The 19,259-nt window shown below is 42.5% G+C and overlaps 1 protein-coding gene across 7 annotated transcripts in view; it reads right to left on the bottom strand.

Annotated features, from left to right (window-relative positions):
* rhbdd1 (rhomboid domain containing 1) overlaps positions 1-19,259 on the bottom strand; it is a 145,719-nt gene that overhangs the window by 101,998 nt on the left and 24,462 nt on the right. For all 7 annotated transcript variants that reach the window (XR_010975991.1, XM_068042497.1, XM_068042495.1 and 4 more), the window contains exons 3-5: positions 11,459-11,591; positions 9,424-9,512; positions 2,134-2,187 (exon numbers count right to left, since the gene is read on the bottom strand). Coding sequence is in view for 6 of the 7 variants with exons in the window: in XM_068042497.1 (XP_067898598.1) it covers positions 2,134-2,187; positions 9,424-9,512; positions 11,459-11,591 (276 nt within the window). In the remaining variant the exon portion in view is untranslated. The remainder of the gene's footprint in view (positions 1-2,133; positions 2,188-9,423; positions 9,513-11,458; positions 11,592-19,259) is intronic.

Here is a 19,259-nt window from a genome sequence, read left to right as displayed (position 1 = left end):
AGCACCCAGCGAAAACCCATGCAGACACGGAGAACTTGCTAACTCCGCATAGGCTGTACCCAGAATCGAACCCGGGTCCCTGGAGCTGTGAGGCTGCGGTGCTAACCACTGTGCCACCCATAATTTTAGTAAGTCAAAATGGAACATTTTGTCATTCTGGGGTCTCGAAGTCAGCATCAAGTACTTCCACATCGGGAATAGCTTGGAAAGGCTTTATATTGCCCCAAGAACTATCCCTTGACCACTCCAAGCTGCTAATTAGTATGACAGTTCCATTTCTCACAACAGTTAACCATAGCAGAGGAGACTTATTGTACAAAATGATCAGAGAAGCCACACCACCAGTGAACTGACATTTAGGACATAATTTTGCATAATTACAGTTATGATGTTGAAATGGATGGTTCAAACAGCAATTCAGTAGGTGGTTTCTTACCAGTTTCCAAGTAGAAAGAAACCACCCTCTGTAGGAGACCTCACTCGGGATTAGACTGAAGATGTATAGTTTTACTAAATATTCTAACCATTAGTTCACTCTATATGACATAAAATATGTTTTAGGATTTAAGATCTGAATGCCTTTACCATATAGTTTTTTTAAATTTAAGTGTTTGGTAGATTACATTATTTATATCACCTTGATTTCATCAGTTTCTCACTATTCCCCCATCGCTGGGGATTCTTCAAAAAGTTATAATATGATAGCATAACAAATGACCCAACGATAGTTGGTCTCACGACTGACCAGCTATAATTATTAGTCATCATGTCTTATCCAATACTGCAGCATTATTCCAGTTGTATGTAATGACAAGATGCTTTGCACAGCATCTGAGAAAATCTCATTGCTTGCAGTTTACCAGTTCTTGCTGTTCAGTCTTCATTACGATCAGGGATAATTTCTGCACTGTTTCTCTCAAAGAAATTTACCAACTTCAGGAGTTTGTGTCAGCAAATATGTACTCTAACAGGTTTTAGTACGATCATTCATTTAGATAAAATTTCAGTACATTGCCCCTTGTGAAACAGTTGTTTTTTCATAAGCATTATGGTATGTAAATATAGGGCCCATATGATAAACACAGAAAAGAGTTTCAGAATATGAAGTTTAAGTAATACATTTCACATGTGAAGTTCTTAATCTCATCCCAGTCAAGGGTCCAAGGAAAAACAAGGCCCTTCCCAAAGGGGAAAAAGAAAAGTCACCCTACAGCAGGAGAAAAACCTTCCATTTATATAAGGCTCATGTTAAAAACAACGTTTCAGAATTCTTTGCAAAGGGAAAATGGATGTTGAACAGGAGCTGAAGAGTTTTGGAAAAATGCTTTTGGAAGATAAAGCCAGAAGGCAAACTCAGAATGGATGGGAGATAATGGTCTCATGACAGTATATTGGGAGAGGAGGACTGGTGAAGAACGATGGAGTTATCAACATTGGCAAGATTGAGAAAAAGCTGTCGTTTCTTTGAACTGAGAACATAGACATGAGACAACTTTTTGAAGGGAGTTGGACAGAAAAAGCAGGTTAGAGATAGGCTGATAGTTTAGAAGAGCATTTTTGTAAGTGGTACGAACAATGCCTGAAGAAAGGGAGAAGTTGTGAATGAAAAAAGAGAAAGAGACAGACATTCAGTTGTCTGGAAGAGAATCTATATGGTGAAAAAGATGAGGAAATTATCTACATAGGAAGATAAGTATGTCATTTAGCCCCTTGAACCTGTTCCACCATTCAATTAGATCATGGTGGATCTGTACCTCAACTCCAGGAATGTTACTTTTGGCAAATGTGACCTTGGAGGTACTGAAGCCTTGTGTGATAGTAAAATAAAAGGGGATGACCTTGGGTATAGATGGTTAATTTTGAGGGTGGCAATCAGGGAGCAAAACACACTAAATCTGAAGGAGACAGGATGGGGGCAGTTCAGGTGCAAGTTGAAGACATGAAGAAGGAGCTGTTATGTGGTGTTAAGACTGAGACATGTGTTAGTTTCTTCAGCAAGAAAGCAGTTGGGGGCCTTTACACATCTGCTGTTTGCTACTGTATACCTGCTATCAGAGCTTTTCTCCTAGCACCTCCACAGGTTAGGGAATGGAATGTGGAATTAGATGAGAAAAAAAACAAATTGCAACTAACCTTGGTTATTGAATCTGGTTTGTCGTCTAGGGTAACTACTTGATGAAATATTTTCTGTCAAATAAGAACAGTGAAAAGATAGCACATAATTAATCCAAGGTAATTAGGACTTGAGCAAGTCATCGGTAAATTCAGTATGACACAAACAACAAAAACGCTTGTCCAAAAAGCCTTCTGACATTATTTGGTCAAAATTTACATGATGTTAATTATCTTTAGTGTGGCTTCTCATTGGATGCAATTTTTTATTCCCCTCCATAGGTGTTTAGACTCATCCAGTGGAATATTAATAGTTACAGGGTACTCTTCAATTCACTGAAGCCCTAATGGGAAATTTTCTTAAGGATAATCTGTACCCTGCGAGTACCAAAACTACTCACACACAATTTTTACTAGTGTTATTTTAAAATAAGGAAATTAACAGCTACCTTAGAAAATGACATTAACACTTTGGCTCCATCAAAAGTTTGCCCAAATGGAAGATTTCTCTTATTATTTCTAGGTGTGCAGGATTGGGCAAAGAAAATACTGGCCTCAAAAATCCCTGGGCATTCTAAGATTCCTGCCTTAAATCCACATGAGAGAATCAGAAAGGTCATAAACACGGGCACAGCAATTCCTGGCACAAATTGGAATTCCAGGATGGCCTAGTAGGGGCAGAGCCTTGATGTGGTAGGGTGTGGGTGGCATCTTCAGAAGTCTCTCATTTGGAACCTAGTGTAGTTTCTGTGGAGGGTTACCTTTCTCCCCAAACCCCTGGCAATAGCAGGGCACACATGGAGATGCAGGTCTGGACCTCTGTGCAAGAGGACTCTTATTTTAAAAAAAAACATTTAAAAAGAAAAAGGGGCCATGATATATTTGTTCCTCACCCCACCCCGCCCAACCTCCAAGCTGGCCACTTAAATTGGTTGTATGGAGCCAACTGCTAGGGTTACCCTTGATGCTTGGTGGAGGCGCATCTAAGGCACACTTATTCTAGCTCCGTGCCGTAACCCCTCAAATTTCAGATAATTGGGGTAAGTCTGTAACAGAACTCAATAATGAAACTGAAGACAAATTTCTTCATAATATATAATTTCCTTGTCAAAAGGTTCCCTACTCAAATTCTGCAATATCTGAGAGTTTCGACGCAGACTACTGCATTCCTAGAAAAAATAGTCGAGACCATGCGGAATCCCTTCAGAGATGGCCCACCCATATTTGTCACAGTACACATGTTAAATAATGATTCATGGACCCATCTAGAATCATGAATACTATGAGTGAGACCACAGCCTTCAAGTCAGAAAGTTTGATGTAGCAGACACCTTTTTGATCAAAGCTACAGTAATGTGTGAACAGCCCAAGAAGACACTCATGCTCATAACCCACAGGCCTTTGAGGCTCACATACTTACACCACTCAGTGCCAAAGTTATCTTACCAAACATTTAGGATGAGAGCAAGAGAAAAATAACAGGTCATATGGAAGAGCTTAGTGCTTTCTTCCCAGTGTAAAGAGTCAACTTTCATTGGTGCTCTTGAAAGTGATCGTTCATGCAATTAACTATGATACATTCCCACAATGGGTGAACCTGTTTGGAACAGTGGTTCTCAAAGTGGGGTCCACGGACACTTTCCAGGGGGTCTAGGAAATTCATATTCTTTCTCTCACACCTGCTAGAGAAAGTAAAATGCAAGGTGGGAAAAGAGAAAAAAGACAATAAAGGCAAGCTACCCGCTTTGTATAAACTAATGGTAGGTCATGTTAGTCCCATGCATATAGCTGACAAGATGTTGTTATGCCAGGCCCCCACCTGCCAAGATTGAGGCACATTAATTTTGTCGTGAACATTGATATTAAACTGTTACTGGAGTGAGAGGAGGACTTGAACAGATCAGCCATGGCTGAAAAAGACATTTGCATATTAACAGATGGTGTTTGGAAGGCCCAAGCAGTCATTCCCTGACATTCAACCCACAATGGACTTTTGATCACCAGACGTTGAAGGTGGAGGAGCTCGCATTCCAGGTTGACTGCTAAGATGGCCGAATGCACAAATGGACATGGTCAAACCAGCTAGTCACATGACTAACCTGCTGGGCAACCTGAGTTTTTTGAATTTGTCCAAAGAGTTTGGGTAGAAAGCTGCTTGCTCCTGGACTGAGAATATCTCTCTACTGTCTGCTCCCATCTCTCTCTCAAGCCTCTGAATTCACTGAAGACACATGAACCCCAAGAGAGAAAAGTCTCCTACAGCGAACAAGGTTTAAGAAGAATACTGGGCCCCAACGAAAAGCAAGATCTACCTACAATCAAGGACTCTACAGTGAACTTGAAGAACCGTAACAACTTTTCAGATATTGCCTCAAACTTTTCCACTTTATTTTTCTTCTCTTTTCTGTCTCTATTTGCATGTGTGTATCGCGTATGCATGCTAGCGTGGGAGCATTGTCTATCCGTAGGTGTCAACCAAATTAGAGTTTAAGTTTAATAAATTTCAACTTTTCTTCTTTAAACCTAAGAAAGCCTGTTTGTGCTGGTTTCTTTGTCTTATAATTGGAAAGGGATGAACAAGGATTCACTAAGGGGAAGCTAAAAACATGGTGTGTTTAAAAATAAAATCCATTTACAGTAAGAACAGGTGAGGGCTGAAAGGGAATCTTAGACCTCTTTCTCACCTGGTCATAACAATGTCCATTCCTGAAGCTCCTGGCTGCTATGGCTTTCAGCAGTGAGTCTTGCATTTACTTTCTGCTTGAGGGGAGGGCAGGTAGGAGATGAGCTGCTACAGTGATATTCAGGTGCACTGAATTTGGATTTATGCAGTAAGTAAGTGCCATCATAATGTAGCCTAGCCTGCTGAGTATTTCTAGCCTTTTCTGTTTCCATTAATCTCTTTTTGATTTGATTCTAGTAATCATGGAAAAGCTGTCAGTTTGACTTATTTAAATCTTCCATCATGTTGCCATAATGTAAATTCCTTGCATGATTAAATATCACTGAAAACTAGACTGGGTTTGCACAGATCTGTAAAATATTCGAAAATGTCATGTTCAAGTGAGTCATAGAATTGGAGGGAAGGAAACTTGTATGTTTATAGGAAGTTATATTAAACATCTAAATAGGGTGAGACTGCTGTTCATACTGATTTAGCCAACAGCTGTTTGTATTGGATGTGATCTGTGAACTAACTGCATATGTATGCCATTAACAGGCAATCTTTAACCACATTAAAAGCAGTTCATTTGGCATGCACAAGTATGTTAGTGGAGTCACACTTATCCTTTATTTCTGGTTTGTATAGTCTTAAACTGCCGTGCTAAGTAATTACCTGTTTTCTTAAAAGCAGTATTAAGACACTCTTTACATGCACCACTGTCACATAATGAGTATTATATTGTATTATAATTTAGATGGGATCCATGATTCCTAATCCATTTTGTAAAGGGGTCCTTTAACCAAAAACAAAGTTTGAGATCCACTGGTCTAGACTATTTCCTTATGGGGAGATGGATATCAGAACCAATACCGAGAGTGAATGGAGGTGCATTAAGATAAAAATAAAAGACATTCTGCGTATTCAAGAATCGGTTCCCTAATTGTTAGACTTTTTCCAGCAAGGCCTTCTGGAGAAATAGAGGCCAATTTCATGGTGCTCGAAACTGTGTTCCAAAGAAAAGCAAGTAGACATTTTGGAAATGTCTCAACAAGACTTATAACCACTTTATTCAGCCCAGATCCATTCTTATCCCATTGAAGTCAAACCTGCGACCTCTACCAACTAGAAGGACAAGGGCTGCAAATACATGGGAACACCACCACCTGCAAGTTCCCCTCCAAGTCACACACCATCCTGACTTGGAACTATATCGCCGTTCCTTCACTGTCGTTGGGTCAAAATCCTGGAACTCCCTTCCGAACAGCACTGTGGGTATACCTACCCCAAATGGACTGCAGCAGTTCAAGAAGGCAGCTCACCACCACCTTCTCAAGGGCAATTAGGGATGGGCAATAAATGCTGGCCTAGCCAGCGATGCCCACATCCCTGAATGAATGAATGAATGAACAAAAAAGTTGGCTTTCCCCCCGTTAATTATTCTTACTTTAGATTGTTCTTTGTTTTTTCCCTCATAGCCAACCTAAACTTTATAAATCACTGTCCCCTAAATGTTCTTCTACTGATTTCTGATCCACTTGGCCCACCTCATTCCCAAGAGCCAGGTCCAGCAGCACCTCCTTTCTCATTTGACTGGCTATATACTGTAGAAAATTTTCCTAAACATACTCTAGGAACTCCTACCCCTGTCTTCCCTTTACACTACTACTATCCCAGTCTGTATTCAGATAATTAAAGTCCCCCATTATCATTACTCTATAATTCTTGCATCTTGTAATTTCTTTGCAAAGTTGTCCCTCTCCATCCTTTCCGCTAGTTGGTGGCCTATAGACTACACCGAGCAATGTAATTGCACTTTTTTGGTTCCTTAGCTCTAGCCAAATATATTCTGTCCTTGACCCCTCTGTGATATCCTCTCTCTCAAGCACTGTAATGCTCCCCTTAATTAATACTGCCACTCCTCCTCCTTTTCCTTCCCTATCTTTCCTAAACACCTTATATCCAGGAATATTTAATACCCAGTCCTACCCTTCTTTGAGCCAGGTCTCCGTTCTAGCCACATCATATTCCCACATGCCAATCTGCACATGTAACTCACCAATCTTATTAACTACACTCCTTGCATTCACATACATGCACATCAACCCTGATTTAGACTTGGTTACTTCCTCCAGTTCTCTGCCCCCACCTCATAACTTACTATTCTGTTCTCTAGTGCTATCAATCTCTCCCAGTACTCTGTACACCTTGGTGGTACTAACACTCTCACCTTATTTCTTCTTTTCTACTTCTATATGCTGGTGCCCATCTCCCTCATAAATTTAGTTTAAACCGTCCCCAACCACACTAGTGAACCTCCCCACGAAGATGTTAGTCAACTCTTTTAAATCATAAAATAAGGGCACGTTGTCCCGTACAAAAACAAAGCCATATTTTAATATGGAGAACTAGGTTGTTGAAACTTCAATTCAATTCGAGTTGAGACAATAGTCTCTAAGTGAGAGTGACTGCCCTTGACATCAAGGCAGCATTTGACAGAGTATGGCATCAAGGAACCCTAGAAAAACTGGAGTCAATGGGAATCAGGGGGGGGGAAAAACACTCTGCTGGTTGGAGTCATACCCAGTGCAAAGGAAAATGGTTATGGTGGTTGGAGGTCAATCATCTCAGCTCCAGGAGATCACTGCAGGAGTTCCTCACGGTAGTGTTCTAGGCCCACCCATCTTCAGCTGCTTCATCAATGACCTTCCTTCAAATCAGAAGGTCAGAAGTGGGGATGTTTGCTGATGATTGCACAATGTTCAGCACCATTCGCGACTCCTCAGATACTGAAGTAGTCCATGTAGAAATGCAGCAAGACCTGGACAATATCCAGGCTTGGCTGATATGTGGCAAACAACATTTGCGCCACACAAGTGCCGGGCAATGACTATCTCAAACAAGAGAGTATCTAACCATCTCCCGTTAATATTCAAGGGCATTACAAATCGCTGAATCCCCCACCAACATCCTGGGGGTCACCACTGATCGAAAATGAACTGGAGTAGCCATATAAATATTGTGGCTACAAGAGTAGGTCAGAGGCAAGGAATCCTGCAGCAAGTAACTGATATCCTGACTCCCCAAAGCTTGTCCACCATCTACAAAGCACGTCAGGAGTGTGACGGAATACTCTCCACTTGGCTGGATGGGTGCAGCTCCAACAATACTCAAGAAGCTTGACACCATCCAGGACAAAGCACCCTGCTTGATTGGAATCCCATCCACAAACATTCAACTCCCTCTACCACCGATGCACAGAGGCAGCAGCATGTACCATCTACAATCTGCACTGCAGCAACACACCAAGACTCCTTTGACAGCACCCTCCAAACCTGCGACCTCTACCACCTATAGAAGGACAAGGGCAGCAGATGCGTGGGAACACCACCACCTGCAACTTCCCCTCCAAGCCACACACCATCCTGACTTGGAACTATAACGCCATTCCTTCAGCGTCGCTGGGTCAAAATCCTGGAACTCCCTTCCTAACAGCAGTGTGTGTACCTACCCCACATGGACTGCAGCAGTTCAAGAAAGCGGCTCACCACCACTTTCTCAAGGGAAGTTAGGGATGGGCAATGAATGCTGGCCTAGCCAGCGATACTCACATCCCATGAAGGAATTAAAAAAAAAAAAAAATCGATGCAGAAAAGAGCAGGAGGAAATTTCCTCAAAAATGCATGAGAGAGCGCGAGCGCAAGAGTAGAAAACAAGAGCTGTTCGCATATGTCTGCTGTCCTGTCCGACTTGGACCGGTACCGGTTATTGGTCAGGGTCCTATGTTTTTGCTGTATGTCGTGCTGTATCCCATCTTAAACTCTGATTGAATCCAACATATGCACCATATTGGTTGCAGTTGATCCTGTTTCTAAAAGATTAAAAGATAACATATGAATCCACTCTCAACCAATGAACAGTAGGTCTATCCTGTTTACTAGAGAATAAAAAAATGCAGAAGATCTGGATTGTTTTCTGTGAACAATGATCACAGAGAAATGTCAGAGCATGTCAACAGTTGGTTTGCAGCACTTCACACAAGCCAGTAATAGTTCAGCTGATAGACATACACTGATGCCACCAAAAATGCTCCATGAGTGACCTGCTTATCTCCCTACCCAAGACAAGGGAAAAGGTGCCCAAGAGAGCTAGAGTACAAACATCAGAATAGAATGGCATTCAAATTTAGCCCTCCTAGTCAACATTAATGGTCTAACATTCTACTCACTGGGTCATTTGATGACACCACATATGACTAGATAGGGGGGCAGGCAGGAGGTTGGGCAAAGGCAGCAAGGAAAGAACATGAAAAGATGGTATGCATTGCATTTGTTAATATTCGGCAAAAGTCCATTCAGTGTCAACATAAAAAAAAAAATCTGAGATTACATCAATTCTCTGATTATCTAATGCAGCTTAGTTACCACATTTTTGAAACAAAATTAAATTTCTCCCATGTTTTTGTATTGGTCTCCAGCAGTCTTTGGTGGTCTCAGATTACTGTCATTTACACTTGAGAAACTTAATTAGGTACAATGCCATATAAGTTGGAAAGTGCAAAATGCATTCCGATGTCTAAATGATGAAAGGGTAGGGAGCCAAGAGGGAACTGTATTTTGTGACTAAGAGGAGAGGATTGTTGCACCTACCAGCACACAGTTCCATCAAATTCTTCAAGGGTCCTTTGGTGTACAGTAGCCCAACAAGAATGCCGGAAAGATGGCCAACAAAAGATGATCTACAAGAAAACAACATTCTTAGCAAGTGCCTCTGTAAAGTGACACTGATAGAACAGTTGTGCAGTGTTTAGACAATTTCAATTAAGAGCTCTTCATTCCAGCTTTTTAAAAAAAATTATGATGTTGAATCTTAGGAAGCTATTCAATGACTGTTTAAAATGAATAGAAAGGCATTCATAAAAATTCCAATTTATCAAAAAACAACCAAAGTGGTTACTTTCTCTCTTACAGCAAGTCCTTAAAATGAATTACTATCAAGGTCTATCAGTAAATACAGACTGGCAGCAGCTGTAAAATCTCACCCACACCAAACTTGGTTTGTGCATACCATTGTACAACTACATTTTTTTTTAATTGAACTATAGGTCTGTGTATCTCTATAACAGGTCATGTCATTAACAGAGACTAACAACTAAACCAGTGGATTGCCCTCCAATTATTCACCTTCACATCAAAACAAATTTCATTTACACCCAAAATGCTGGAATTTTTTAAGCCATGTAATTTGTTTGATTACAGGTGTGGCTGGGCAAAAATGCAGAGGTAACTGTAGGCCAGTGCATTTATGCCAGGTTCAGCAAGTAAAGGGGTTACTGAATCAAAACATGGCTTTTTGCCAAATTCAGAACACAACTTTATATGTATGTAGCTCAGGCTTGGCTGTGATGCTTCCTATGGTAATAGCTGGTTGACCCTCCTGTCAGGGCTCAAAACATAAATAAGATCACTTGAGCAAAGTACCAGCGAGCAACCAGCACGAAGGGAGCAATCCCCAGCAAATCAATGCCTTAAATGAACAGATGGGAGGGGCAAAAAAAAGGAGAGAGAAATTAACTTGTTCAATTTCTTTAAATTTTCCTCTTTGATAATTTTTGTCCTTTATCTCCACTATCTGACTTATCATACCCCAGTCTTTCACTGTATGATTTACCTCTTGCTGCATTCTTTCCACAGCACATACCTTCGCTAGCCCACAGGACAAGCTGCAGATCTGTTCCCAAGCTGTGAAAACCACAATGAACAAATAATCATGTAAAGTGTGCAAGAGCGAATGATCGTCTTTGCATTCCTTCCCTTCACGGTGAATGAAATACTTGGGCTCTGCTCAGTACCTCCCCAGAGTGGCACTGTAGAGATCAGAAGCTCTTTGTGGGGAACCGACAATGGAATGAATCTCTATTGCACCACCATATGGGACAGTAGGTTGAAGGTATAATGCGTTATATTACCCTGTTCACCCTCTCCTTGTGTGTAAGCTTTTTCTATTTGCCATAAGAACAACCATGTGTTCACTGGCCTAAACAATTTGATCTGATACACTGGCAAACTTATTCTGTGGATCACCAGGTCAACACTCAAAGAAATGATCAGTATTACTTTGTTTGAGTACACTACTACTGTATCAACCATGTAACCCTTATAGAGTTTCCTTTGTTAGAATCCAGTAGCAGCAGAAAACAGAATTCCACTGAGTAGTCTCAGACAGATCAGTGTCAATGTAACATTTAATGAAATTTTGTCAAGCATCCAGGTAAAAGCAGCATTTGTGTATCCTCTGCTCACCAAGGCCCTCTACTGCTATTTTTCTCAGAGTGCCACTGCTTTAAAAGTTTAATGAATTCTGTTATAGCCCCTTTTCCTATTCCAGTATTAAATGAATCTTAAAAAGCACCATTTATTGTACTCTGGTAATGATAGTTACAAGTTGCCAGCACAGACATAACAGGCTGAATGGCCTCCCTCTGTGCTGTAATTTTTCTATGGTTTTATGGATCTAAGTTAGGGCTTCACGACAATTGTGAAAACATGACATTAAAAAAAAGTCTGTAATTTTTTCAAATAATTCAATAACTATCAGTTTTCTGAGAAGGATCGGAGTAATCCTTTGAAAGTCAAAGCAACATTTATTAAAAGCAATTTAATTTGTCACAGACTGTGTACTTACCCCGGAGCAATCAAATGAATTGCAATCAACTCGGCCCAACATGCATACTGTTTCTGCACTGGGATGCCCAAAACGTATGTGATGCCTCCAGGGTTGTAATAGCTGTTTACAACTTTCAGGGCAAATAAAACACCTGAAACAGAAAGAAAATGAACATACCCATATAACTTCCTTCCAAGTCCACAGACAATGTGGTTATTAGGAACATAAGAGCAGGAGTTAGCCATCCAGCCTGCCCCGCCATTCAATACGATCACGGCTGATCATCCATTTCAATGCCTTTTTCCCCACACTATCCTCATATCCGTTTGTCACTGGTATTCAGAAATCTGTCAATCTCTGCTTTAAACATACTCAATGACTGAGCTTCCACAGCCCTCTGGGGTACAGAATTCCAAAGATTCACAAAACCCTGAGCAAAGATATTTCTCCTCATCTCTGTCCAAAGTACCCCTTATTTTGAAAGTGTGTCCCCTAGTTCCAGACTCCCCAACCAAGAGAAATATCTTATCTGCATCTACCCTGTCTATCCCTTTAAGTATTTTGTAGGTTTCAATGAAATAACCTCTCATTCTTCGAAATTCTAGAGAATACAGGCCCAGTTTCCCCAATCTCTCTTCATAGGACAGTCCCGCCATCCTGGGAACAAGTCTGGTGAACCTTCGGTGCACTTCCTCTATGGCAATAATATCTTTCCTAAAGTAAGGGGACTAAAACTGCACATAGTACTACAGGTGCAGTCTAACCAAGGTTCTATACAATTGAAGCAAGACTGCACTACTCCTGTACTCAAATCCTCTTGCGATAAAGGCCAACATACCATTAGCCTTCTTAACTGCTGCTGCACTTGCATGTTAGCTTTCAGTGACTTATTGACAAGGACACCCAGATCCCTTTGTACATCTACACTTTCTAATCACTTACCATTTAAGAAATACTCTGCACATCTATTCCTCCTACCAAAATGGATAACTTCACATTTTTCCACATTACATTCCATCGGCCACGTTCTTACCCACCAAGTCTGTCCAAATCCCCTTGAAGCCGCTTTGCATCTTCCTCACAACACGCATTCCCACCTAGTTGTGGGTCATCCACAAACTTGGAAATACTAAATTTGGTCCCCACATCCAAATCATTGATGTATATTGTGAACAGCTGGGGCCAAAGCATTGATCCCTGCAATACCCCACTAGTCCCAGCCTGCCAACGCGAGGAAGACTAGTTTATTCCTACTCTCTGCTTTCTGCCTGTTAACCAATCCTTAATCCATGCTAGTAGATTACCTCCTATTCCATGTGCTTTAATTTTGCTAACCAACCTCCTGTGGGAGACTTTATCAAGAGTCTTCTGAAAATCCAAGTATACCACATCCACCAACTCCATCAATTCTGTTAGCAACATCCTCAAAAACACTCCAACAGGTTTGTCAAACATGATTTCCCATTCATAAATCCATGTTGACTATGGCCAATCAGATCATTATTATCCAAGTATCCATTTATCACATCCTTTAGAATAGATTCTAGCATTTTCCCCAATGACTGATGTAAGGCCAACAGGTCTGTAATACCCGGTTTTCTCTCTCCCTCCCTTCTTAAATAGTGGGGCGACATTTGCTACCTTCCAATCAGCAGGAATCACTCCAGAATCTATAGAATTTGGATGACGATCACCATTGCATCCACTACCTCCATAGCTACCTCTTTCAACACTCTGGGATGTAGAATATCAGATCCTAGGGACTTATCAGCATTCAGCCCCATTAATTTCTCCAATACAACCTTCTTACTGATACTAATTTCCTTCAATTCCTCATTCCCCCTAATCCCTTGAATCTCTAATTCTGGGAGATTTCTTGTATCTTCCTCAGGTGAAGACAGAGACAAAGCAATTATTTAGCTTCTCTGCCATTTCTCTATTCCCCCATTATAAATTCTCCTGACTCTGCCTGTAATGGACCCACATTTGTCTTAGCTAAATATGTTTCCTTTTTACATACCTATAGAAGCTTTTACAGTCCATTCTTATATTTTTGCTAGCTTGCATTCATATTCTATTCTCCCTTTATCAGTTTCTTCATCCTCCTTTGTTCTATTCCAAAATCCTCCCAATCCTCAGGTTCACTACTATTTCTGGCAAATTTATATGCCTTTTCATTTAATCTTATACAATCCTTAACTTCCTTTATTTTGGGGAGTTTTGTGCCTTGAAGGAATGTATAGTTGCAGTAAACTATGTAATATTTCTTTAAAGACTGTCCGTTGCCCATGTGCTGTCGTACCTTTTAATGTATTTTCCCAATCCACCTCAGCCAATTTGCCCCTCATACCTTCATAATTTCCTTTGTTCAAATTTAACACCCTGGCTTCAGATTGAACTACCTCACTTCCAAACATAATGTAAAATTCTATCATATTATGGTCACTCATCCCTAAAGGTTCTTTTACAAAATTATTTCCATTGATATCAGAAGTACATTGGCCATTTAAACAGTTAAATCCTCAGATCCTGTACTATTTACAATCTTCAGGAAGACAGACCAGGCCAGTGTTGCTCTGCCTGCATCTTGCCACAAGTACATGACAGCAGCCCAAGAATCACTCATTTTCTGATGCCACCTCCTCTGGGATGATCACCCCCACTTAGTGCCTCTGAGCAGCCAAGTTCAAACGGAGAAACAATTACATGATGACTTTGTAGGAACAAGCTCTCCAACCTGCACTACTCTGGTACCTCGATTTAATGGAAACGCTGTAAAACAAAGCAGCTTTCTTGCAAGAATTTTGAAGCAGCATCCCCCTCCCTCCCCATACAAATTCCGCATTAGAATCGAGCAGCAAATTATTAATCAATTGGCTTTCCCTGTGGGATGTAGACCACCTCCATCAGATTCATCATGATACTGGGGGGATGCAAGACTGGGAACTCTTGTACAATGGTTCAACACTCTAATCTGTCTCTTGCCATTTTAGTGCAGTGCTTTGATGCAACAAATCATGCCACCGTTTAAGTTAACCTTTTATAGAAAAAAAAATCTTGGAAAATTTCCTTACATGAGGGATTGAGAGCCAAAACACTGAACCTTCTCCTGTCAGAACTGGATTTGAGTCTACAGCAGCCCAAAAGGATGAAAGTCTTCTCTCGGTGTTTCTGTAAAAGTCCTATCTGGAATGAGTGTGGTCAGTATCAACCAATTCGCTAGTGGATGTAGAACCATAGTAGAAAACTGTAAATAATGGAGATCCATTGGCAAACTTGGAAACTGAATCAATGGCTGGTATGGGAAGCTGAAAAATTCACAGAAACAGGAGTAGGTCATTCAGCCACTTAAGCCAGTTCCGCCATTCAATTAGATCATGGCTGATCTGCAACTCAAACCCATTTCCATTGATTCCCTTTACCGAACAATATTGATCTCAGTTTGGGGGGCGAAAAAAAAAGTTCCAGATTTCTGCTATGCTTTGTGCAAAGAAGTGCTTCCTGATTTCACTCCTAAATTTCCAAGCTGTAATTTTAAGATTATGGCCTCTTGCTCTAGATTTCTCATTATGGATAACATCCATATTTCTTCTTCTTTTCTTTCTTTTGCCTCCTTGTCTTGAGAGACAATGGGTAAGCACCTAGAGGTGGTCAGTGGTTTGTGAAGCAGCGACTGGAGTGGCTATAAAGGCCAATTCTAGAGTGACAGACTCTTCCGCAGTTGCTGCAGATAAAATTGGTTGTCGGGGCTGTTACACAGTTGGCTCTCTCCTTGCGCCTCTGTCTTTTTTCCTGCCAACTGCTAAGTCTCTTCGACTCGCCACTCTTTAGCCCCGCCTTTATGGCTGTCCGCCAGCTCTGGCGATCACTGGCAACTGACTCCCATGACTTGTGGTCAATGTCACAGGACTTCATGTCGTGTTTGCAGACGTCTTTAAAGCGGAGACATGAACGGCCAGTGGGTCTGATACCAGTGACGAGCTCGCTGTACAATGCGTCCTTGGGGATCCTGCCAAATTCCATGCGGCTCACACGGCCAAGCCATCTCAAGCGCCGCTGGTTCAGTAGGGTGTATATGCTGGGGATGTTGGCCACCTCGAGGACTTCTGCGTTGGAGATACGGTCCTGCCACCTGATGCCAAGGATTCTCCGGAGGCAGCGAAGATGGAAAGAATTGAGACGTCGCTCTTGGCTGACATATGTTGTCCAGGCCTTGCTGCCGTAGAGCAAGGTACTGAGGACGCAGGCTTGAAACGCTCGGATTTTTGTGTTCCGTGTCAGTGTGCCATTTTCCCACACTCTCTTGGCCAGTCTGGACAAAGCAGCGGACGCCTTTCCCATGCATTTGTTGATTTCTACATCGAGAGACAGGTTATAGAACATTGAACAGTACAGCACAGTACAGGCCCTTTGGTCCACGATGTTGTGCCAAACCTTTAACCTACTCCAGGATTAAACTACCTACATACCCTTCATACTACTATCATCCATGTACCTATCCAAGAGTCGCTTAAATGTCCCTACTGTATCTGCTTCTACCACCACCGCTGGCAGTGCATTCCACGCACCCACCACTCTCTGTGTAAAGAACCTACCTCTGACATCTCCCCGAAACCTTCCTCCAATCACCTTAAAATTATGCTCCCTGGTGATAGCCCTTTCCACCCTGGGAAAAAGTCTCTGGCTAGCCACTCTATCTATGCCTCATCATCTTGTACCCCTCTATCAAGTCACCTCTCATCCTTCTTTGCCCCAATGAGAAAAGCCCTAGCTCCCTCAACCTTTCTTCATAAGACATGCCCTCCAGTCCAGGCAGCATCCTGGTAAGTCTCCTCTGCACCCTCTCTAAAACTTCCACATCCTTCCTATAATAAGGCGACCAGAACTGAACACAATATTCCAAATGTGGTCTAACCAGGGCTTTATAGAGCTGCAACATAACCTCGTGGCTCTTAAACTCAATCCCCCTGTTAATGAAAGCCAACACACCATACGCTTTCTTAACAACCCTATCAACTTGGGTGGCAACTTTGAGCGATCGATGGACATTAGATTAGATTAGAGATACAGCACTGAAACAGGCCCTTCGGCCCACCGAGTCTGTGCCGAGCATCAACCACCCATTTATACTAATCCTACACTAATCCCATATTCCTACCAAACATCCCCACCTGTTCCTATATTTCCCTACCACCTACCTATACTAGTGACAATTTATAATGGCCAATTTACCTATCAACCTGCAAGTCTTTTGGCTTGTGGGAGGAAACCGGAGCACCCGGTGAAAACCCACGCAGACACAGGGAGAACTTGCAAACTCCACACAGGCAGTACCCGGAATCGAACCCGGGTCCCTGGAGCTGTGAGGCTGCGGTGCTAACCACTGCGCCACTGTGCCGCCCACTGGGGTCCACATGGACCCCAAGATCCCTCCGTTCCTCCACACTACCAAGAATCCTGTCTTTAAGCCTGTATTCTGCATTCAAATTCGACCTTCCAAAATGAATCACTTCACACTTCTCCAGGTTGAACTCCATCTGCCACTTCTCAGCCCAGCTCTGCATCCTGTCAATGTTCCATTCAACCTACAACAGCCTTCCACACTATTCACAACTCCAGCAACCTTCGTGTCATCGGCAAACTTGCTAACCCAGCCTTCCACTTCCTCATCCAAGTCATTTATAAAAATCACAAAGAGCAGAGGTCCCAGAACAGATCCCTGTGGAACACCACAGGTCACCGAGCTCCAGGCTGAATACTTTCCATCTACTACCACCCTCTGACTTCTATGGGCCAGCCAATTCTGTATCCAGACAGCCAAATTTCCCTGTATCCCATGCCTCCTTACTTTCTGAATGAGCCTACGATGGGGAACCTTATCAAACGTCTTGCTAAAATCCATATACACCACATCCACTGCTCTTCCTTCATCAATGTGTTTTGTCACATCTTCAAAGAATTCAATAGGGCTTGTGAGGCATGACCTGCCCCTCACAAAGCCATGCTGACTGTCTCTAATCAAACCATGCTTTTCCAAATAATCATAAATCCTGTCTCTCAGAATCCTCTCCAATAATTTGCCCACTACCGACGTAAGACTGACTGGTCTATAATTCCCAGGGTTATCCCTATTCCCTTTCTTGAACAAGGGAATAACATTTGCCACCCTCCAATCATCTGGTACTACTCCAGTGGACAGTGAGGACGCAAAGATCATAGCCAAAGGCACGGCAATCTCTTCCCACGCTTCCCGTAATATCCTTGGGTATATCCCGTCTGGCCCCGGGGACTTATCTGTCTTCATGTCTTTCAAAATTTCCAGCACATCCTCCCTCTTAACATCAACCTGTTCGAGCATATCAGCCTGTTTCACGCTGTCCTCACAAACGACCAGGTCCCTCTCACTAGTGAATACTGAAGCAAAGTATTCATTTAGGACCTCCCCTACCTCCTCCGACTCCAGGCACAAGTTCCCTCCACTATCCCTGATCGGCCCTACCCTCACTCTGGCCATCCTCTTGTTCCTCACCTAAGTGTAGAAAGCCTTGGGATTTTCCTTAATCCTACCCACCAAGACTTTTTCATGTCCCCTTCTAGCTCTCCTAAGTCCATTCTTCAGTTCCTTCCTGGCTACCTTGTAACCCTCTAGAGCCCTGTCTGATCCTTGCTTCCTCAACCTTAAGTAAGCTTCCTTCTTCCTCTTGACTAGCTGTTCCACATCTCTTGTCATCCAAGGTTCCTTCACCCTACCATCCCTTCCCTGCCTCATCGGGACAAACCTATCCAGCAGTTGCAGCAAGTGCTCCCTAAACAACCTCCACATTTCTGTCGTGCATTTCCCTGAGAACATCTGTTCCCAATTTATGCTCCCCAGCTCCTGCCTAATAGCATTGTAATTCCCCCTCCCCCAATTAAATATTTTCCCACCCCGTCTGCTCCTGTCCCTCTCCATGACTATAGTAAAGGTCAGGGAGTTGTGATCACTATCACCAAAATGCTCTCCCACCGAGAGATCTGCCACCTGGCCTGGTTCGTTGCCAAGCACCAAATCCAACATAGCCTCCCCTCTAGTCGGCCTATCTACATATTGAGTCAGGAAACCTTTCTGGACACACCTGACAAAAACTGCTCCATCCAAACTATTTGCACTAAGGAGGTTGCAATCAATATTGGGCAAGTTGAAATCACCCATGACAACAACCCGGTTACTTCTGCACCTTTCCAAAATCTGCCTCCCAATCTGTTACTCCGTGTCTCTGTTGCTATTGGGGGGTCTATGGAAAACTCCCAATAAAGTGACTGCTCCTTTCCTGTTTCTGACTTCCACCCATAATGACAGTAGACAAACCCTCCTCGACGACCTCCCTTTCTGCAGCTGTGATACTATCCCTGATTAGCAATGCCACTCCCCCACCTCTTTTACCTCCCTCCCTATTCCTTTCGAAACATCTAAACCCCGGAACATCCAACATCCATTCCTGCCCCTGTGATATCCAAGTCTCCGTAATGGCCATAACATCGTAGTTCCAAGTATTGATCCATGCTCTAAGTTCAACACCTTTATTCCTGACACTTCTTGCATTAAAATAGACACACTTCAACTCATCATACTGGCTGCAACTTTGCCCTGTCAACTGTCTAACCTTCCTCACAGACTCTCTGCACTCTGTATCTGCCTGTTCAACAGCTACCCCATCCACTGATCTGTAGTTCCGGTTCCCATCCCCCTGCCAAACTAGTTTAAACCCTCCCGAAGAGCGCTAGCAAAACTCCCACCCAGGATATTGGTGTCCCTCCAGTTCAAATGCAACCCGTCCTT

This window comes from Heterodontus francisci, chromosome 11, assembly GCF_036365525.1.
Source record: "Heterodontus francisci isolate sHetFra1 chromosome 11, sHetFra1.hap1, whole genome shotgun sequence".
Lineage (NCBI taxonomy): Eukaryota > Metazoa > Chordata > Chondrichthyes > Heterodontiformes > Heterodontidae > Heterodontus > Heterodontus francisci.
The sequence above is the reverse complement of the archived record's forward strand: the minus strand, read 5'-3'. Positions and strand labels throughout refer to the sequence as shown.